The sequence below is a fragment of the Phalacrocorax carbo genome, chromosome 5 (assembly GCF_963921805.1).
Source record: "Phalacrocorax carbo chromosome 5, bPhaCar2.1, whole genome shotgun sequence".
NCBI classification, from domain to species: Eukaryota; Metazoa; Chordata; class Aves; order Suliformes; family Phalacrocoracidae; genus Phalacrocorax; species Phalacrocorax carbo.
The window spans coordinates 52,518,018-52,540,371 of record NC_087517.1 but is presented as its reverse complement, the minus strand read 5'-3'; the positions used below and the strand labels follow the sequence as shown (position 1 = coordinate 52,540,371).

Genomic DNA, 22,354 nt, shown 5'->3' with positions numbered 1-22,354 from the left:
TTTACCCATAGAGATATAGCACCATACTTTCTTTTGCACAAGTTCTCAAAGGGAGCGTATTCCTACCCTCTGTCATCTTCTTCCTACAGCTGAAAATGAATGCATATGTCACTAAATAGAGAGTGATCTGCTGATGTCTGGTAAAACACAAAACTGCCTGTGTACAAAAAAGTATCTACTGATACAGAAGTTTCTGGCACAGTCAATAGATGTATATTTTTGCAGGCTCATTTATCAACTCCGTTGTTAAGAAAGTTACCTGTAAAATTACTTAATGAAAGCAGCTGGTGTGATTTATTGGTTTATTCATTGTTCAGAAAGGAATATGACTTACCATTAGGACATTATTGCCAAAAGAGTTCCATATGTTTCCCTAATGGTTCAAGATCAATGGCCAAATACTTACAGCAAACACCATTGGTATGACTTCTCCAGTCAATGCATACGTTTTGATCAGCACAGGTGGCAGCATAGATCTGCAGACTTGAGCATTCCAGATCTGAGTCAGGAACTGCACAACTATCAAAAAAGCAGGCTGCATAGTACTTTTCAGGGTGGACAACGTCATGGCATGGCTTGAACACACTAGAATCAGAAACATTTATCATTATTAGTTACACTGTTTTCTGGTAAGTGAGTGTGAGAAAAGGCAAGAGAATAGGACAGTGGAGGGCAAAGAGCATAGAAGGATGTGAGAACATCAAGAAAGGTTAAAGTAGCAGCCAGAGGGCTGGAAGCAAACTATCAGCAAAGAATGAAATCTAGAAACAGTAAAGGGAATGGAAGCAACCCACAAAGCTACAAGAAATGGAGCAATAGTTAGAAACACTTTTTATTGAAAAATGAAACCTAAAATTGCCACTTAATTTGAAGATCAAAGGCTTATAAACTCCAGAGGAACATCTACCTTCCCAAAAGAAGCTTGCAGATGGCAGATTCTTTGCAGCTCCCTGGGATTATGCCAGGTGGTTTTGTAGGAATTAGGCCTGGAGTACACTGTGGTTTGGAGGGATCAACAACTTGCCAGTGATCTGCCATGGTTTCACAGTTCTCTGCAATGTTTCCATCTGGCAACATGCAGTCATCTGCTGTGTTGTTATTGCAAGTACCTGAAATTGGTAAGGGGAGAAAGAATTCACTCACAGATTTGTTATTAAATTCTATTCATCTTTGTGGCAGACTGTCATTTACCTGTTTGTGGTTTCCAAGAGTACAAAAATTACGAGAGTAAGCCTTACCACACTGTCCATGAGTGTTGTTCCCAAACAGGCTGTAGGGCATTCTGATAGAAAAGGACAAGCCATTGTAAGTCACATTCATTTTTAGTTCAGGAATTTCCACTACACGATTTATGCCTGACTCATAGATGGTCAAGCCAAATTTTTTGTAAGGCAAAGCCACTGCCTGTTTGTTTACTGTCACCTAATAAATAAAAGAAGACAGAAAAGAGACATATATTTAGTTTGATTTTAGAAAACAGTAGACTGTTCATTACTTTGCATTGGAGATAGAATGTAAAGGCAAATGATGAGCTTTTAGTTTGTAACAAATGTCCCTATGTTTCCTTTTATGTTACTGGAAAGTCAAACTTTCCTTCTCTGAGCCAAAGAAAAGGTCTATCAGCCACTGATAAACTAGGCTAAAATTCAGAGTTTAAAACAGCTAAATTCTATCACTCAACAGATTTATTAGAGTGACTATGGCATTGAGGACACCCCATGAAAGTGCAATATAAAATTCTCCTAAATTCCTAGTGCACTCAGTTTTAACTTTCTTGGCATAAAGGGAACATACTTGTAGGAAAATTAAATGAAAGAAATAAGCCAAAATCTTTATTATTTATTAAATACAGTAGCCATGATATACCTATGGAACTGGCACTACTACTTTTACTCAGCAATGGTAGATTTCCTTGCTTTGGAGGGAAAAAAAAAAAAAAAAAGATCTCAATGTTGCAAATTTTCAACAATATGCTGCAACATAACTTGTAATATTCTCACACACACACTAATGTATAAAAACAAACCAAACGAACCCCACAAAAACCTGAAAACAAACACTTCTCACCCAATTTTGAAGCCCCAAAGCTAGGGCATCATTGTCAATGAAATAAATACATAAGAGCCCCTGTTCTGAAAAAAATTATAAAGGTGACACCAATCAAAGCTAGAAATGGTACTTTTAAAAAATGCCCACTACTTTATTGTTATGCCTAGTTTATGTTGCATCTTCCCATTCAATGGAAGGGGAATTATTATTTTCCTTTGTTACATTAAGAATAATTATAAATTAATTTATTTTATATCCTTAACTCTGAGCAATTTGTCCACATTTGTGCATTTAGGAGAGATAAGGCACTGCAAATATTTGAGACAAAACAGGAAGAAGTTGTAGATATTCTTCCCCATATTCAGAGTCAAAAAAATCAGTCCTTCAAAGCAGTCTTATTTTATAATCTAAACTGGTATTAAACCTAAAACACAGATTCTTTTTTAATAGTTTTTTCCTAACATTGTGAATGTAATTATCAGATTGATGCTGTATTAATATTTCAATCAAGAAATCAAAGTTATCATTCTCCAGTACCTCTACTTGTAGAGGTATTGTATTTGGTTTGACTGTTGCTATGCGCACTTCCAGAGTCTCATGTCTCACAATGAGTGTCCGAGGACAGGAGACTACATCCCGTGTATCACAATGGTAGTTATCAATGTAGACACCAAAGTTGTCAACTGTCTTATTAATCTCTTCCACAAGCACATATGTACAATTCCCTTGATAGCTGTAGTACAGTCCATCAAAAGTCATGTAATGTGGGTCTCCCCAGCCAGTGCAGTAGCCTATAAAAACATACAGCTAGGTTAGCTTCTTATGGCAACATACAGAATCAGATCAGACTACAAAACAGCATCTGCAAGTGTGGGATTCATCTCATCTGATGTTAAGTATTTAAATTTTTAAAGTGTATTTATCAATGCATGAACTCATTACTAGAACTCATCAATAGTAGCGAAAAACAGGCACTTTTAAGGCACAGTTCATCTGACTTATTTCTGGTAGACGACTAAGAATAGGATTAACTGCACCCTAGATATAACTTTACTGATAGTCTGAATAAGTAACTTGTATGTAGGCTTCTAGCTTATAGATGTCTGTATCTGGACATTTAAATACTGCCTTGGGAGACCAATTTATTCTACTGTCACAAAGGTTATGTAGAAATGATAGCAAATTAAGTAAAAGCCCCCCGTTAGCTAAAAATAATCAATGAAGCACTTCAAAGAGACCAACACTAGAAGTCTGAGCGTCACAGTCTTGTGTGATAAATGTCCCCTGATAAATATTGTTGCTCTTAACACTAGTATTGTTCCCACAGGAGATAAAATATTCAACAAAACATATACTTACAGTCACACTCCCAGTGCCAACAGCATCCATCCTTATCAATGACTCGCACAGGAGAAAGCCCATTAGCACATGTAGGTTTAGGAGGTGGATTACAGATTATAGGAACTACCTTGACTATATCATCCTGTACACATATTGCCATAGTGCAGTTACAGAGCCACCATGACTCTCCTGGCTGTGTTTGGAAAGAGAGGGGGAGAGGGAAGAGGGAGAGAAGCCTTATGAAGCAGTCAGACTGATAACAGTTATGCCTGAGTTTTGCAGTTATAAAACACCATACGTTTATTGACATTTTTTTCCCCACCAGAAGTCTGAAAGTGGGAAGTGCAGCAGTCAGCACCTTCAAGGCCTGCAGGGTGAGCTAGCACTAAGTGAAAAGCATTACTTACAGAAGTGAATCCAGTAACCCGAAGTGGGAACTGCCTTTTTTTAGTTTAAGCTACCTAAAAGTTAGGTGTCTGATCCCATCTCATCACCTAGACTCTCTCTAATCATCAGTGAAAGACACTGACCAATATCAGTGATCAATATATGATCAATCCCCTTGCATGAATGCCTAGAACAGATTAAGAGCTAAAGCTACAGTGAACATCAGCTATGAGGGGAGTAATGGCTAAGGTGATTACGCACATGTATTGTGATTGTATACACTTTTTCTACCTTCCACCGATTTTTCAGCTATGCATAATTTTTATCCCTGCAGATCTACTGAACAAGTTGGTACACATGTAAGCTGTGAGGAGGCTTTAGAAATGTACGAGACACTAGCTTGTCTGTGTCAGAGGTGGAAGATTCAAAAAACTGGAGCTCTGAGTCAAATTTCACAAGCGTTTGAATGCAGTGATCAGTTTCACAGTCCTCTCCTGAAACCAGACTATGACCAAGACTCATTCCGAGCTCAGACTAGTTCAGCCCTGTGGTTTCTTGTTGGATTGCACTCTAAACACACAAACAACTTTTCCCCACTCTGGACTTATTCAAAAGCAGAAACAGAAAAGATAATCTAGCACCACTTAGCCCTTGGTTACCTTTTCATCAAAGCTAACCTACAACAAAGAGAACATTGAGCTGTGATCTAACTCCTTGAACAAAGCTTTTTTAAAGCTATCCTTGAAAAACTAATAGTAATATATATGCTAACAAACTGAATATTATTGGAAGTCATGCTGATACCCAACAAAACAGAAAGAAATAGAATGGACTGATACTTCCTTTTCTACCCAGATTAATATCTACTCTGTATGGTACTAACATTGAAATTATCAGCCTAGTCTCCATCCAAAGCAGAATGTTAAAAAAACTTCAGGAAATCTACTCACTGCATAAGATTCATTAGGTAACACGGAACAATTTCTTCCAGGAGTGGTTGGTGAGGGACTGGTAGTTGAACTTGAAGAACTAACTGGAGTACTGTACGTAGAACTTCCTGCAAAGGTGACTGCACTTGATGTTGCAGTTGGCCCAGAAGTACTAGTTGAGCCAGATGAAACAATTTCGGAAGTGGTGGTGGTTGCAGTGATTGTAGTAAAGTTACTAGAGGTTGTTCCTGAAGTGGTGGTAAAAGATTCTGTTGGAGTTGTACCAGAGGTAGTGACTGACACAGGGCTGGTAGATACTGATAGCAGAGATACAATAGTGCTAGCAGTAGACTCTAGGGAGGATGGTCCTGAAGTCATCGTGGTGGTGACAGCAGTTGATCCTGTCAGAGTAGAGCAAGTTGCAGTGGTTGTCATTGGGCTACCAGTTTCTGTTACTATCGTGATGCTGTGGGAAGGGGTCCCTGAGGGTGTGGGGCCCAAAGTGGAAGCTATTTCAGCATGCTAAGAACCCCAAATTCACTTTTCTGCTTTTCCCTTCTCACATGACCATGCCAGTTTTCATTATGGGACCTAATGCAGGCTCCTTTGAAATAGTTTTTGAATAGCATTTTATAAATTGTTCATGATACTCAGAGGCCAGCCTCAGAGCCATCTGTTTGTTTTACAGCACGATGTAAGAGACACATGGTAGATAAAGAAGCATTTTGTCCGTAATAAGAGTGCAGTCATAATGCTGTAGAATAGGAGGAAGTAAGATAAACTGCTTCTACCCACAAAGTCAACAAGGACAGGACTTCAACTAAAATTAATTCACATTTGGGTGAGGACAGGCAAACAACTTCAGGTTCAGAAGGTAATACAGGAACAAATGGATAACTGTCACAGCAGCAGATTCACTGAGATGTTGGGGGTCGCACACTGCTGCCAAAATATGGTCTTGCTTCCCAGCAGTGCGCGGACAGCTGGAAAACAATGCCTATGGGAACGTTGGGAGAACCTGCCTGCCCAGAGCTTTGGTCCATAGCAAGGGGCAACCCTCGGTCTGAAACTCTTCCCCAATCCCTGCTGGGGAAAAACCTTCCTTCCTACAGCCAGAATTGCAGGTAAGTGGCAGCAATGGTCACCAAGGCAATGCAGGAGACAAAATGGAAGAAAGGCTGCACAGCTGCGCCCAAACAGTGCCTGCAAGGACAGGGACACAAAGCCAAGCCCTGCTCCCATTGCACACCATGGGTCTCACTGAGTACATTCTCTCCAGCTGAAGGACAAGGTCCAAGAGCAGCAAAAGCAAGAGTTCCCATCTGTTCAGTACCTGCCTAAACTGGGCAGAGGATGAAAAACCTGCCAATGTTCCTGAAAATCGAAGAATGGAACCGAGAGCCAGAAACATGCTGTCCACTCTCCCTCTTTAGAGAGAGAGTTCAGTGCAGGACCCACTCTCCTCCACTGCTGTGAGACACCACCTGGAGTACTACATCCAGCTCTGGGGTCCCCAGTACAAGACAGACATGAAACTGCTTGAGCGGGTCCAGCGGAAGGTCACAAAAAATATCAGAAGGATGGACCCTCCCCTGTGAGAGGTGGGGCTGGTCAGCCAGGAAAGACCCTACTATGGGCTTCCAATATATAAGGGGAGTTTATAAAAAAGGCTGAGAGAAACTTTTTAGCAAGGCATGAAGTTACAGGAAAAGAGGCAACAGTTTTAAACAGAAAGAGGGCAGGTCTAGACTGGAAAAGAAGAAGAAATTTTTTATAATGAGGGCGGTGACAGACTGGAACAGCTTTCCCTTATAAATAGTTGTTTACCTATAACTAGTTGCGTTCAAAGTCAGTTTGAGTGGGGTCTGAGCACCTGAGAGAGTGAAAGATGTCCTTGCCCATATCAGGGGCTTTGGACTAAAAAGAGCTTTAAAAAGGACCCTTGCACACAAAATATTACATGGATCTATGATTTCTTTCGAAGTATAAATCAACTGCACTCCATCAGAGTACAAATATTAAGAAACAGGTTAAGCTGCCAATAACCTTGGATATTTCCCAAAGTAATGCAACAAATGACAACACAAAAACAACATTACCTCTTAGTTCTTCAGTCGTTGGTTGTGGGATTTTGGTGATTATTGCTGGTGTTGAAAATGTGCTTGCAGTAGCGGGGGTGGACGTTGGTGTGCCAGGAACACTTGTCGGTGTCACGCTGGTGGTGTTGGTGGGGGGCATCGTGGTCGTGACGGTGCTGCTGGGAGTCTGCGACGGTGTTGGTGTGGGCACGGATGTGCTTGCAGTAGTTGCGGTGGATGTTGGTGTGCCTGGAACTGTTGTCGTTATCGCACTGGTGGTGCTGGTGGGGGGCATCGTGGTCGTGAAGGTGCTGCTGGGAGTCTGCGACAGTGTTGGTGTGGGAACGGATGTGCTTGCAGTAGTTGGGGTGGACGTTGGTGTGCCAGGAACACTTGTCGTTGTCATGCTGGTGGTGCCGGTGGGGGGCATCGTGGTCGTGACGGTGCTGCTGGGAGTCTGCGACGGTGTTGGTGTGGGCACGGATGTGCTTGCAGTAGTTGGGGTGGATGTTGGTGTGCCAGGAACTGTTGTTGGTGTCGCACTGGTGGTGCTGGTGGTGTTGGTGGGGGGCATCGTGGTTGTGGCAGTGCTGCTGGGAGTCTGCGACAGTGTTGGTGTGGGCACGGATGTGCTTGCAGTAGTTGCGGTGGACGTTGGTGTGCCAGGAACTGTTGTCGTTATCGCACTGGTGCTGCCGGTGGTGCTGGTGGGGGGCATCGTGGTCGTGACAGTGCTGCTGGGAGTCTGCGACGGTGTTGGTGTGGGCATGGATGTGCTTGCAGTAGTTGGGGTGGACGTTGGTGTGCCAGGAACACTTGTCGTTGTCATGCTGGTGGTGCCGGTGGGGGGCATCGTGGTCGTGACGGTGCTGCTGGGAGTCTGCGACGGTGTTGGTGTGGGCACGGATGTGCTTGCAGTAGTTGGGGTGGGGGTTGGTGTGCCAGGAACTGTTGTCGTCGTCGCGCTGGTGGAGCTGGTGGTGATGGTGGGGGGCATTGTAGTCGTGGCAGTGCTGCTGGGAGGCTGTGATGGTGTTGGCGTGGGAACCGTCGTTGATACGGGTTGAGAGGAAACACTGGTTGTTGTGGGCACAGATGTAGTTGTCGTGGTGCTCATGGGTGTAGTTGTCATACACTCTGGCATGTTGGGGACGCAGCAGACCTTTATCTCATAATTGAGGCAGTACGGCATCTGTATTTGACCTCCTATTTTCTGATCACTATTGTTACATATGAGTCCTTTGTCAATATGGCAATGCACGGTCTGCCCTAATTCTGCAATGGGTGTGTCAGGAAAGTTTTTTGCTCTGCAATAAATATTCTCAGGTTTCGCACAGACCCAGGAGGGGTCATTCTTCTGAATGTTCTCAAAGGTTTCGTAGTCACCGCTGTTTCTGTCAGAACTATCTGGGTAACTCACATCAATCCAGTCCGTCCAGATGCAGTCGCAGTCTGGGGAACAGCAACAAGAGGAACAATTAGAAACAGCCGGAACAGAGACAAGCCAGGGCACCAGCACACTTGCAGGTGGTTCTCTGAGCGTCTGCTTCAGACAGGGGTGCCCCTTGGGAACTGCTACACCAGTCAGCCCACACTGGCCACAACAAAGCTCACTTGTGAGGGCAGACCTGCCTTTCTTGGCCCTAGAATGCACACCAGGGCCAGACCAGCGCACAGGCATTGCTGAGCCATGTTTGTCGCCCCATCTCCAGCTAGGGCACATTGCTGTATTGGGCTGATCATGTGCAATAACCACCCACATCAGGTCAACACATGAGGTAGAGCAGGACTCAGCAGGAATGGTGCCACTCTCTCGCCTCCTCATGCCTCTCACACCACCTCACTATCTCAGAGAGAAACCAAACACCAGGAAGGGTTGTGACTACAAAGGAAGAAGGCACAGGACACACACTGCTGCCAAAATATGGTCTTGCTTCCCAGCAGTGCGCGGACAGCTGGAAAACAATGCCTATGGGAACGTTGGGAGAACCTGCCTGCCCAGAGCTTTGGTCCATAGCAAGGGGCAACCCTCGGTCTGAAACTCTTCCCCAATCCCTGCTGGGGAAAAACCTTCCTTCCTACAGCCAGAATTGCAGGTAAGTGGCAGCAATGGTCACCAAGGCAATGCAGGAGACAAAATGGAAGAAAGGCTGCACAGCTGCGCCCAAACAGTGCCTGCAAGGACAGGGACACAAAGCCAAGCCCTGCTCCCATTGCACACCATGGGTCTCACTGAGTACATTCTCTCCAGCTGAAGGACAAGGTCCAAGAGCAGCAAAAGCAAGAGTTCCCATCTGTTCAGTACCTGCCTAAACTGGGCAGAGGCATCAATATGAAAGACCTCCTCAGAGCACTGCTGAATCAGGGAACTGAGACCTTGTACCCAGGACCCTTGCACCTTCCCCAGTCTGAAACAGTCGGCCCAAAAGCTAGCTTCGGGAAAATGCCATTACCGGGAATGCACAACAATTCCTGCTACTCGACATCCCACACACATGCCACACATTCAGATGGTCACGGACCATCATTTCTCCCATAGCAAGAGGACCCTTGAGAACACAGACAAGAAAAGTACCCTGAGGTATAGGGCTGCTGCTGGAAGGTGGTAACGTGGGAACGGATGTGCTTGCAGTAGTTGGGGTAGATGTTGGTGTACCTGGAACTGTTGTCGTTGTTGTGGTGCTGGGGGGGTGTGTCGTGGTCATGGTGGTGCTGCTGGGAGTTTGCGACGGGGTTGGTGTGGGCACGGATGTGCTTGCAGTAGTTGGGGTAGATGTTGGTGTGCCAGGAACTGTTGTCGTTGTCATGCTGGTGGTGCTGGTGGGGGGCATCGTGGTCGTGACAGTGCTGCTGGGAGTCTGCGACGGTGTTGGTGTGGGCACGGATGTGCTTGCAGTAGTTGGGGTGGGGGTCGGTGTGCCAGGAACAGTTGTCGTTATCGCACTGGTGGTGCCGGTGGTGCCGGTGGGGGGCATCGTGGTCGTGACAGTGCTGCTGGGAGTCTGCGACGGTGTTGGTGTGGGCACGGATGTGCTTGCAGTAGTTGGGGTGGACGTTGGTGTGCCAGGAACAGTTGTCGTTATCGCACTGGTGGTGCCGGTGGTGCCGGTGGGGGGCATCGTGGTCGTGACAGTGCTGCTGGGAGTCTGCGATGGTGTTGGTGTGGGCACGGATGTGCTTGCAGTAGTTGGGGTGGACGTTGGTGTGCCAGGAACTGTTGTTGTCGTCACACTGGTGGTGCCGGTGGTGCTGGTGGGGGGCATCGTGGTCGTGGCGGTGCTGCTGGGAGTCTGCGACGGTGTTGGTGTGGGCACGGATGTGCTTGCAGTAGTTGGGGTGGATGTTGGTGTGCCAGGAACTGTTGTCGTCGTCGCGCTGGTGGAGCTGGTGGTGCTGGTGGGGGGCATCGAAGTCGTGGCGGTGCTGCTGGGAGTCTGCGACGGTGTTGGTGTGGGCACGGATGTGCTTGCAGTAGTTGGGGTGGACGTTGGTGTGCCAGGAACACTTGTCGTTGTCATGCTGGTGGTGCCGGTGGGGGGCATCGTGGTCGTGACGGTGCTGCTGGGAGTCTGCGACGGTGTTGGTGTGGGCACGGATGTGCTTGAAGTAGTTGGGGTGGACGTTGGTGTGCCAGGAACTGTTGTCGTCGTCGCGCTGGTGGAGCTGGTGGTGATGGTGGGGGGCATCGTAGTCGTGGCAGTGCTGCTGGGAGGCTGTGATGGTGTTGGCGTGGGAACCGTCGTTGATACGGGTTGAGAGGAAACACTGGTTGTTGTGGGCACAGATGTAGTTGTCGTGGTGCTCATGGGTGTAGTTGTCATACACTCTGGCATGTTGGGGACGCAGCAGACCTTTATCTCATAATTGAGGCAGTACGGCATCTGTATTTGACCTCCTATTTTCTGATCACTATTGTTACAGATGAGTCCTTTGTCAATATGGCAATGCACGGTCTGCCCTAATTCTGCAATGGGTGTGTCAGGAAAGTTTTTTGCTCTGCAATAAATATTCTCAGGTTTCGCACAGACCCAGGAGGGGTCATTCTTCTGAATGTTCTCAAAGGTTTCGTAGTCACCGCTGTTTCTGTCAGAACTATCTGGGTAACTCACATCAATCCAGTCCGTCCAGATGCAGTCGCAGTCTGGGGAACAGCAACAAGAGGAACAATTAGAAACAGCCGGAACAGAGACAAGCCAGGGCACCAGCACACTTGCAGGTGGTTCTCTGAGCGTCTGCTTCAGACAGGGGTGCCCCTTGGGAACTGCTACACCAGTCAGCCCACACTGGCCACAACAAAGCTCACTTGTGAGGGCAGACCTGCCTTTCTTGGCCCTAGAATGCACACCAGGGCCAGACCAGCGCACAGGCATTGCTGAGCCATGTTTGTCGCCCCATCTCCAGCTAGGGCACATTGCTGTATTGGGCTGATCATGTGCAATAACCACCCACATCAGGTCAACACATGAGGTAGAGCAGGACTCAGCAGGAATGGTGCCACTCTCTCGCCTCCTCATGCCTCTCACACCACCTCACTATCTCAGAGAGAAACCAAACACCAGGAAGGGTTGTGACTACAAAGGAAGAAGGCACAGGACACACACTGCTGCCAAAATATGGTCTTGCTTCCCAGCAGTGCGCGGACAGCTGGAAAACAATGCCTATGGGAACATTGGGAGAACCTGCCTGCCCAGAGCTTTGGTCCATAGCAAGGGGCAACCCTCGGTCTGAAACTCTTCCCCAATCCCTGCTGGGGAAAAACCTTCCTTCCTACAGCCAGAATTGCAGGTAAGTGGCAGCAATGGTCACCAAGGCAATGCAGGAGACAAAATGGAAGAAAGGCTGCACAGCTGCGCCCAAACAGTGCCTGCAAGGACAGGGACACAAAGCCAAGCCCTGCTCCCATTGCACACCATGGGTCTCACTGAGTACATTCTCTCCAGCTGAAGGACAAGGTCCAAGAGCAGCAAAAGCAAGAGTTCCCATCTGTTCAGTACCTGCCTAAACTGGGCAGAGGCATCAATATGAAAGACCTCCTCAGAGCACTGCTGAATCAGGGAACTGAGACCTTGTACCCAGGACCCTTGCACCTTCCCCAGTCTGAAACAGTCGGCCCAAAAGCTAGCTTCGGGAAAATGCCATTACCAGGAATGCACAACAATTACTGCTACTCGACATCCCACACACATGCCACACATTCAGATGGTCACGGACCATCATTTCTCCCATAGCAAGAGGACCCTTGAGAACACAGACAAGAAAAGTACCCTGAGGTATAGGGCTGCTGCTGGAAGGTGGTAACGTGGGAACGGATGTGCTTGCAGTAGTTGGGGTAGATGTTGGTGTACCTGGAACTGTTGTCGTTGTTGTGGTGCTGGGGGGGTGTGTCGTGGTCATGGTGGTGCTGCTGGGAGTTTGCGACGGGGTTGGTGTGGGCACGGATGTGCTTGCAGTAGTTGGGGTGGACGTTGGTGTGCCAGGAACAGTTGTCGTTATCGCACTGGTGGTGCCGGTGGTGCCGGTGGGGGGCATCGTGGTCGTGACAGTGCTGCTGGGAGTCTGCGACGGTGTTGGTGTGGGCACGGATGTGCTTGCAGTAGTTGGGGTGGACGTTGGTGTGCCAGGAACACTTGTCGTTGTCATGCTGGTGGTGCCGGTGGGGGGCATCGTGGTCGTGACGGTGCTGCTGGGAGTCTGCGACGGTGTTGGTGTGGGCACGGATGTGCTTGCAGTAGTTGGGGTGGATGTTGGTGTGCCAGGAACTGTTGTCGTCGTCGCGCTGGTGGAGCTGGTGGTGCTGGTGGGGGGCATTGTAGTCGTGGCAGTGCTGCTGGGAGGCTGTGATGGTGTTGGCGTGGGAACCGTCGTTGATACGGGTTGAGAGGAAACACTGGTTGTTGTGGGCACAGATGTAGTTGTCGTGGTGCTCATGGGTGTAGTTGTCATACACTCTGGCATGTTGGGAACGCAGCAGACCTTTATCTCATAATTGAGGCAGTACGGCATCTGTATTCGACCTCCTATTTTCTGATCACTATTGTTACAGATGAGTCCTTTGTCAATATGGCAATGCACGGTCTGCCCTAATTCTGCAATGGGTGTGTCAGGAAAGTTTTTTGCTCTGCAATAAATATTCTCAGGTTTCGCACAGACCCAGGAGGGGTCATTCTTCTGAATGTTCTCAAAGGTTTCGTAGTCACCGCTGTTTCTGTCAGAACTATCTGGGTAACTCACATCAATCCAGTCCGTCCAGATGCAGTCGCAGTCTGGGGAACAGCAACAAGAGGAACAATTAGAAACAGCCGGAACAGAGACAAGCCAGGGCACCAGCACACTTGCAGGTGGTTCTCTGAGCGTCTGCTTCAGACAGGGGTGCCCCTTGGGAACTGCTACACCAGTCAGCCCACACTGGCCACAACAAAGCTCACTTGTGAGGGCAGACCTGCCTTTCTTGGCCCTAGAATGCACACCAGGGCCAGACCAGCGCACAGGCATTGCTGAGCCATGTTTGTCGCCCCATCTCCAGCTAGGGCACATTGCTGTATTGGGCTGATCATGTGCAATAACCACCCACATCAGGTCAACACATGAGGTAGAGCAGGACTCAGCAGGAATGGTGCCACTCTCTCGCCTCCTCATGCCTCTCACACCACCTCACTATCTCAGAGAGAAACCAAACACCAGGAAGGGTTGTGACTACAAAGGAAGAAGGCACAGGACACACACTGCTGCCAAAATATGGTCTTGCTTCCCAGCAGTGCGCGGACAGCTGGAAAACAATGCCTATGGGAACGTTGGGAGAACCTGCCTGCCCAGAGCTTTGGTCCATAGCAAGGGGCAACCCTCGGTCTGAAACTCTTCCCCAATCCCTGCTGGGGAAAAACCTTCCTTCCTACAGCCAGAATTGCAGGTAAGTGGCAGCAATGGTCACCAAGGCAATGCAGGAGACAAAATGGAAGAAAGGCTGCACAGCTGCGCCCAAACAGTGCCTGCAAGGACAGGGACACAAAGCCAAGCCCTGCTCCCATTGCACACCATGGGTCTCACTGAGTACATTCTCTCCAGCTGAAGGACAAGGTCCAAGAGCAGCAAAAGCAAGAGTTCCCATCTGTTCAGTACCTGCCTAAACTGGGCAGAGGCATCAATATGAAAGACCTCCTCAGAGCACTGCTGAATCAGGGAACTGAGACCTTGTACCCAGGACCCTTGCACCTTCCCCAGTCTGAAACAGTCGGCCCAAAAGCTAGCTTCGGGAAAATGCCATTACCGGGAATGCACAACAATTCCTGCTACTCGACATCCCACACACATGCCACACATTCAGATGGTCACGGACCATCATTTCTCCCATAGCAAGAGGACCCTTGAGAACACAGACAAGAAAAGTACCCTGAGGTATAGGGCTGCTGCTGGAAGGTGGTAACGTGGGAACGGATGTGCTTGCAGTAGTTGGGGTAGATGTTGGTGTACCTGGAACTGTTGTCGTTGTTGTGGTGCTGGGGGGGTGTGTCGTGGTCATGGTGGTGCTGCTGGGAGTTTGCGACGGGGTTGGTGTGGGCACGGATGTGCTTGCAGTAGTTGGGGTAGATGTTGGTGTGCCAGGAACTGTTGTCGTTGTCATGCTGGTGGTGCTGGTGGGGGGCATCGTGGTCGTGACAGTGCTGCTGGGAGTCTGCGACGGTGTTGGTGTGGGCACGGATGTGCTTGCAGTAGTTGGGGTGGGGGTCGGTGTGCCAGGAACAGTTGTCGTTATCGCACTGGTGGTGCCGGTGGTGCCGGTGGGGGGCATCGTGGTCGTGACAGTGCTGCTGGGAGTCTGCGATGGTGTTGGTGTGGGCACGGATGTGCTTGCAGTAGTTGGGGTGGACGTTGGTGTGCCAGGAACTGTTGTTGTCGTCACACTGGTGGTGCCGGTGGTGCTGGTGGGGGGCATCGTGGTCGTGGCGGTGCTGCTGGGAGTCTGCGACGGTGTTGGTGTGGGCACGGATGTGCTTGCAGTAGTTGGGGTGGGGGTCGGTGTGCCAGGAACAGTTGTCGTCATCACGCTGGTGGTGCTGGTGGGGGGTACTGTGGTTGTGGCAGTGCTGCTGGGAGTCTGCGACAGTGTTGGTGTGGGCACAGATGTGCTTGCAGTAGTTGCGGTGGACGTTGGTGTGCCAGGAACACTTGTCGTTGTCACGCTGGTGGTGCTGGTAGGGGCCATCGTAGTCGTGACAGTGCTGCTGGGAGTCTGCGATGGTGTTGGTGTGGGCACAGATGTGCTTGCAGTAGTTGGGGTGGATGTTGGTGTGCCAGGAACAGTTGTTGTCGCGCTGGTGGTGCCGGTGGTGCCGGTGGGGGGCATCGTGGTCATGGTGGTGCTGCTGGGAGTCTGCGATGGTGTTGGTGTGGGCACAGATGTGCTTGCAGTAGTTGGGGTGGGGGTTGGTGTGCCAGGAACAGTTGTCGTTGTCATGCTGGTGGTGCTGGTGGGGGGCATCGTGGTGGTGCTGCTGGGAGGCTGTGATGGTGTTGGTGTGGGCACGGATGTGCTTGCAGTAGTTGGGGTGGGTGGTGTTAATTCACTTGTTATTGTTGGGGTGGGTATGGGCGTGGTGGTAATTGATGTTGTCTGCCTGGTCGTAGTGGTGATGAGTACCGTTGTGCTGGTGGTGGTTGAAGTTGCAGTTGGTGTTGAAGTTATTGTACTTGTATTCTTACAAGGAAATTCATACCACTCACAACAGTTTACCCTGATTTCATAATTATAGCAAAGTTCCCACAGAGTTGGATCTTGATCCTCATTTTTACAGATCAGTCCATATGTGACATTACACTCTACTTTCTGGCCAAGTTCCTCTAAGCTTATATCAGGTTGATTTTTAGCCCTGCACTGAATTTTTTTAGGAGCTTCACATATTTTGTCTCCATGTTCATTTCTTATTGCTTCATAGGTTTCATAGTCACCGCCGTCTTTGTCAGGTTTACTAACATCAAACCACTCAGTCCAATAACACATTGATCCAAAGCATGGAGCTGCAAGAAAAGATAGAGATTTATCATCTGAGCTTGCAGAGAACATTCTGAGAAGATTAATTTTGTATTCTATTCCATTAATGACTAGAGCAGTGCATTGGAGCTTGTTTTTCCAAGAGAAGAGAGTTAGTTTTACATTACCAGGTTTTTCAACAGGAAGCTTCACATCAAAATAAAATCACCAAGCTAAAGCCTTTAAAGGTCTTTCTTCTCTCTATACTTATCACATTTTTGCAATTCTAAAAAATTATTTATTTTTGTTGAAGTATATTTTTCTCTAGTGGCTATCTTTAATTTACTCTTCCTTTAAATGTTCCCTCAACATTTAACAACTTAGTTTTCTATTTAAAACTTACCTGTAGTTACTGGAGAGCTTGTACTGGTAACTGAAATAGAAAAAAAGATCACTCCATCATATGCAAGCTTTAGAAAAAATATAATAGTAGTTTTAAATATCTTCATTATGTTTTTTTTCTGACACTACTGAGACAGAAGGATATTGAGATGCTAACATATTTTTCAGAATTAGGAAGGTAACTTGTACCTTTATAGTTATACTTTCTTCCATGAGAAGTATATAAACTCAAATTGTTAAAAATCTTTCTTAGTGTGGTGTGATAAAAATACTCATAAGTACCACTCTGTGTCAACTATAAGCCCATATAGTTATACATTCTTTCTTTAAAGTATTTTCCTTAAAGAAAATAATTTTTAGATGCACATCTCTGTTGAAGATTTACCTGTGGTGGTAAGAGTACTGGTAGGAAAGGAGGTTGAAATGGTTGTAGGTGAAGTAGATGTTGGACAAGGATAAGTAGTATCAACTTCTATGGAACCATTTTCTGCACAAATGTATGTTATACATATGCTGCCATTCTGTGTTTGTGCCACAATTTCACCCACTTGATAACTTGTTCCGTTGATGACACAAGGACACCCTGCAAGAAAAAGCTTTACTGTGCCATTTTTCTACTACCAGGTTACAGAGAAAGGCAAAATATTTATGGACAAGTAAGCATTTACATGAGTCACGCATGCTCCTTTTAGACCTATACCTGGAGTTTAGTTTTAATGCATCACACTAATTTACCTTTACATTTAGAGGAACATTAAAATATATTTAATAAAGACCTGAATAAAATGCTTGGAAGAACAGACTTACAAACCAAGTTTTAAAACGTTCTGAGAGAAATAACAATTGAAATTTACTCTCTGACAGTTTTCTGTAATACTCTCTGTTCTGGGAGTGCAAACTCTTGTCGTGAAATCCATTAGTCTGGATATGGGACATGGGGAGAAAGAGTAAAGGGACATGAGGAAAAGGTTGAACAAGAAGTACTACTAGCAAGGTTCATCAAAAGTGCTGCCCAATTTTCTTTGGCCACAAATATCACTTGCACTGGAAAGAATCATTCCAAAGCATTACTAAGTCTTTTGTAGCGACAGACATAGCAGTTCTATGCATTTTTTCTTTCTATTTGTAGAAAAACCCAAACATTTTTTACCTGGGATTGGTGTACACTGTATGGATCCTGAGGGCCCACAGACACTAAAAGCAAAATTTTCAAAAATTAAAATGTTGCAGATGTTTTATGGCACATGTTAGGACAGCCAAGAGCACAGAAACAGAAATTTGCACTTGATCTTTATTCACACTACTGGATATTTTTCTGGGTATAGTATTTTCCAGTATTGCCTATCATTATTTAATTCAAACTAAGTAATCACTTTCATTATTTAAGTGCAACATCTTAAAACTATCATGAACCACTTTGTGTTGCAAGTTGCAATAGTGCAATAATAATAACAACAACTTTTTCAGAGCAGTGAACTTATAGCTAGATCAAGGGTATTTTTCTCTGGTCACCATGTGGAGTCATAGATGTCAGTGTCATCACTAGTAAGGCTCTAGGAATGAGCAGTTAGGACTCAACTATCTCTTTCAGGGCTAGTACAGTTAATTTCAGATTACAGTGATTTTGAAATCCCAAGTTTAAGTGAGAATTTGAGGCAGAGTACCCCTGTCTTCCCAAAGAGGCATGAGTCAAAGGGTTGTTCCAGAGGCACACACAGGCTTCATGCCATTATATCATTTATGACACTTCGAAGAGTATATTTAATGAATTTGCCAATACACTTACTATAACGACACTATCAACCTGAAATCTGGATTATTATGGGTTTGGAAAATTATGAATTAATTATGAATTAAATGTTTAGAATCTAAACATATTGTAAGTGCCGCATGTTTTGAGTTTAAGTCTCAAGTGGAATAAATGGCATTGTTCCTCTAATTTGTATAGATAAATGCTAGAACATAGCAGCCCTTCAGCTGAAGTTGCATCTCTATTTGTCTGAGACCCAGTGAAGAAAATGAGGTTGTCAGCATCCATAAATTGTTTCCTGAACCTACTGCAAAATTTTTTGCAATTTTGTATATACCATTTTGTACAGTTTTCTTCTGTGGGTATTTCAGTCCCGGGAGGAACAGAAGTTCCAGGAGTTCCATCAGGTCCAGGAGTTCCGTTGATGTAACACCAACACTGATCTTCAGGCACACATTCCTTTGTCTCTTCATTATAAATAGGCTTGTCTTTAGGGCATCTGGGGTAGCAACCTGTTGATGACAAGTAGAACAGTACATAGAATGAAGAAAAAGTATAGAGTTAACTCAATGATAGGATACCTTCTGAAGGTAAATGATTTTCACCAAATCAAGCATAGTGAAAGAAACTGAAAATTTCCAATTCAAATTAATCCTTGGACACTTAGTCTTTCCAAAAGACTTAAATCAACAATTCTGATTGACAAAGAGGATGATTGAGGATGATTAAATAAGAGTTTAGTCACAAAAACATGGGAAGTTGTTTTTTCCTAGTTCAAGATCTTGGAGAAATCCCTAATTTATATTGATTTCTATGGGCAGCTAGTAATTTTAAGACAAAGAAATATCTCTATTTTTCTACAGATATTGAAATGTGACAACCATATCAGTAATACTTTTGTGAAGAATATGGAAGTGGATTCATTAACAAACAGGTTTTTCCACTACATAGACTTTGTTTATGTGCCTTTAATAGACCAGATATCTTCACCCCAAATAGATAATTTATCTGCTTTTTTCCATACCCTTGGATTAATTGTCTGTCAATTCTCATTGTATTTTTCATCTAAATAGAGTTTTAAAAAATTATTTTGTCCTGCTTCCAAATAAACTCTCATAAAATCCAACTTTTAGTTGCATAAAATCCTCTTTATACTCTACTGGAGTTCCAAATAGCCTATAAACTGAATGACCATGTAATTAACTGGTACTTAAAAGTCTTCACACTGCCATACTGTACTGAAGATACCCTAACAAAAGTTAAGCACGCTCTATATTTCCACTGAAGATAAAAAAACCAAAATAATTTAGAAAGATTTTTGTATATATAATGATCTGCTTTCTGACACTTCCCAAATCTTTCTAATAACCTAAGACAATCTATTTCAAAAGCGAGGGAACTTTTTTTTAGTTAGGCTTTCTGGTGTTTTTTTCCTTTGTTGCCAGCAGTTCAAGGATTAAAATAGCAAAGTCAAACTCTGGGCAGTTCTTTCCAATCCCTGAACTGGTGATAACACCTTCCAGTCCAGACCGAAAAGACTGTGTGGCCAAAACCGTGGCTGTTTTTTCTAACTTCATTATGTGGTAAAACGGAAGATATATATAAAGCCATTCACATTCTTCGATCATTGCAGTCCCCATAACATGAAATTCCTTTTCAGTTATCAAAGACTTTCACCTACTAATATGATATCTCTACTTACTCTGAGGGGTTCAATGGGATGTAAATGGCTTGTGCATCCTCTAAGTGGGATACAATGCAGAATAACCTGTTTTAGCCTCACATCTTGGTCTTAAAGCCTAAACGAAAACTACAAATTAAATACCCTAAAAATGGAGGTAGCCCCCAGTAGCCCTCTGACAACATTTTGTGGTCTCCATTAAGAATTCGATGTATATCAGCATCAATGTTCCTGATATCGAAGATATTTCCTATTGTAAAGATAGGAGGATGCTGCACATTAATCTAACAAAGTCAAGACAGATCTGATGCATAAAGAATGATAAGTTAAAAAACCCCAACTATCAGTAACTTGCTGCTTTGCTATGTAAAAGGTTTTCCTTCTCTTGAAATGCCCATAGGATGGGATGCAAAATAACAATGGTGTAATAATCTTGCATGTTTCGGGATATTATCCAAGAAGAGACCTAGTTTTATGGCTGACATCAATGTAACAATCACTCACTGATGTTAATAAATAATAAATTACATTATAGGAAACATTTATCTAAGAATGGAGGCAAATTCTACATAACAGGTGCAGGAACATCTTGCCAAGCTGAGTGACATTCCATTCATTAAATGATACCTGGACAAAGTTACATGAAATAAAATACAAAAATGGCAAGGAACTTACCTTCCAGGTATGGCACTGAAAAGTTGGTGCTGACATTATTAATCATCCTGCAGGTCATGACATTACTGCCGCAAGGCTCATAGTGCCAATCACACTCATTACGAGGGTTATAGTAGTCACAAAATATTGCTGATGAGAAAAAAAGAGAAGCTGATTAAAAACATCGTTGCCAGAATGCAGCTTTGATCAGGTCTTCAAAGGTACAAGCTAAATTAATCGACACATTAAGCCAGCAAAACTTCTCTTGAGGTATAGGACTTGGACTTTCTTCTACTATACTTAAACATAGGATACATAAAAATTTGGGGTCAAAACTCTAGGGCCCAATATTTTAATTTTAAACACACTAACCACAGAGTGAAAAAGTTTGATTCAAATGACAAAAAAATGTAAAGAATTGGTATTGATTTTAAATTAAAAATAAGGATAAATTTCTGAGAGTATTTTTCTTCCCTAGCTACTAGTAAACCTCTAAAAATATTTGATAGGCTTTCTGACAGTAGCCAGAAAGATACAGTTGTGTTTAACTGTTACTCACGGCATATATCAGGAGTTCTCCAGAAAACACAGGCCTGAGCCTTGGTACATTCTTGAGCATATGCAGCAACTGCAGAACAGAAGCACTCACAATCTCCACCACTGTCACAAGAGCAGGCATCATGAACACAAGCTTCATAGAAAGGATTTGGGTCCACCTGTTGAGGAAAGAGATGGTGCCCCTGTTGACCTCCAGATTAGTTTTCAAACTAGTAAGCTTGAGAGATCTCCTGAGATATGGGAATTGAGCTGGGCAGGAATGAGACTGTTTCTAAGAACTGCCAGATCACAAACAAATATTATAAGTTTGAAGCTGCTTAATCTATTTTGGATAATAATAGACTTAAAAGTAATACAGTACCTTCATAATTTGTTATGACTGAAAAAATAAGGTAGGAGTCCTTGGCAGTGCCCACATTTTCTAACAGAGTTCCATTTTACTGCTTTTAAAACCAAGTTGGATTGATGCCAATGAAGTGGCTGGAAAAGGGCCTGGGGGTGTTGGTTGACAGTCGGCTGAACATGAGCCAGCAGTGTGCCCAAGTGGTCAAGAAGGCCAACAGCATCCTGGCTTGTATCAGGAATAGTGTGGCCAGCAGGAGTAGGGAAGTGATTGTCCCCCTGTACTCGGCACTGGTGAGGCTGCACCTTGAATACTGTGTTCAGTTTCAAGACATTAAAGTGTTGGAGCGTGTCCAAAGAAGACCAACAAAGTTGGTGAAGGGTCTAGAGAACAGGTCTTATGAGGAGCGGCTGAGGGAACTGGGGTTGTTTGGTCTGGAGAAAAAGAGGCTGAGCGGAGACCTTATGGCTATCCACAACTATCTGAAAGGAGGCTGTAGTGAGGTGTGTGATGGTCTCTCCTCCCAAGTAAGAAGTGATAGGACAAAAGGAAATGGCCTTAAGTTGCGCCAGGGGAGGTTTAGATTGGATATTAGGAAAATTTCTTCACTGAAAGGGTTATCAAGCATTGGAACAGGCTACCTGGGGAAGTGGTTGAGTCACCATCCCTGGAGGTATTTAAAAGATGTGTAGACATGACACTTAGGGACATGGTTTAGTTGTGGACTTGGCAGTGCTAGGTTAATGCCTGGACTTGATGATCTTAAAGGTCTTTTCCAACCTAAATGATTCTATGATTTGACGATTCTAAGTTAATTAAATTAATAATTCTTTGTGACTTTTCCACTGTGAGTTAAGAATAAACTGTTGTTAATATTACCATACTTCAGGAAAGAGACAAGAAATAGAGAGGAGTGATCTACCTCTGTACACCATGCTCTGGAAGCTGTGTGCCTGAAATAGTGTATGCTGCGACAATTTGGAGATGCAAAAGTAGCAGCTAAGCCTATCCAAACTGCATGATGACAGTGGTTTCCAAGATGATCCTTTTTGTGGGTTGACTGCTACAAGGAGCAGTGGTCTCTTCAACAACCACCTTTCAAGTACAGTATGCATTTCTGTAAGAAGATGGGTCTGATGATACCAAAGCCCTTCAGAACTTATAGTATTGAGTTTCTCAACATCAGATGGTGCAACTGCAGCACACACAGACCTGTT

General features: G+C 44.9%; 1 protein-coding gene across 1 annotated transcript in view; it reads right to left on the bottom strand.

The window, feature by feature from the left end:
• Positions 1-22,354, bottom strand: part of MUC2 (mucin 2, oligomeric mucus/gel-forming) — a 51,938-nt gene that overhangs the window by 8,276 nt on the left and 21,308 nt on the right. The window contains exons 24-40 of the mRNA XM_064453259.1: positions 20,796-20,952; positions 20,258-20,386; positions 18,239-18,413; positions 17,302-17,345; positions 16,537-16,734; positions 16,153-16,182; positions 15,143-15,796; positions 12,049-13,047; positions 9,360-10,925; positions 6,806-8,236; positions 4,728-5,107; positions 3,409-3,583; positions 2,593-2,840; positions 1,239-1,422; positions 908-1,109; positions 407-585; positions 155-157 (exon numbers count right to left, since the gene is read on the bottom strand). Of these exons, the coding sequence (XP_064309329.1) occupies positions 155-157; positions 407-585; positions 908-1,109; positions 1,239-1,422; positions 2,593-2,840; positions 3,409-3,583; positions 4,728-5,107; positions 6,806-8,236; positions 9,360-10,925; positions 12,049-13,047; positions 15,143-15,796; positions 16,153-16,182; positions 16,537-16,734; positions 17,302-17,345; positions 18,239-18,413; positions 20,258-20,386; positions 20,796-20,952 (6,754 nt within the window). The remainder of the gene's footprint in view (positions 1-154; positions 158-406; positions 586-907; positions 1,110-1,238; positions 1,423-2,592; positions 2,841-3,408; positions 3,584-4,727; positions 5,108-6,805; positions 8,237-9,359; positions 10,926-12,048; positions 13,048-15,142; positions 15,797-16,152; positions 16,183-16,536; positions 16,735-17,301; positions 17,346-18,238; positions 18,414-20,257; positions 20,387-20,795; positions 20,953-22,354) is intronic.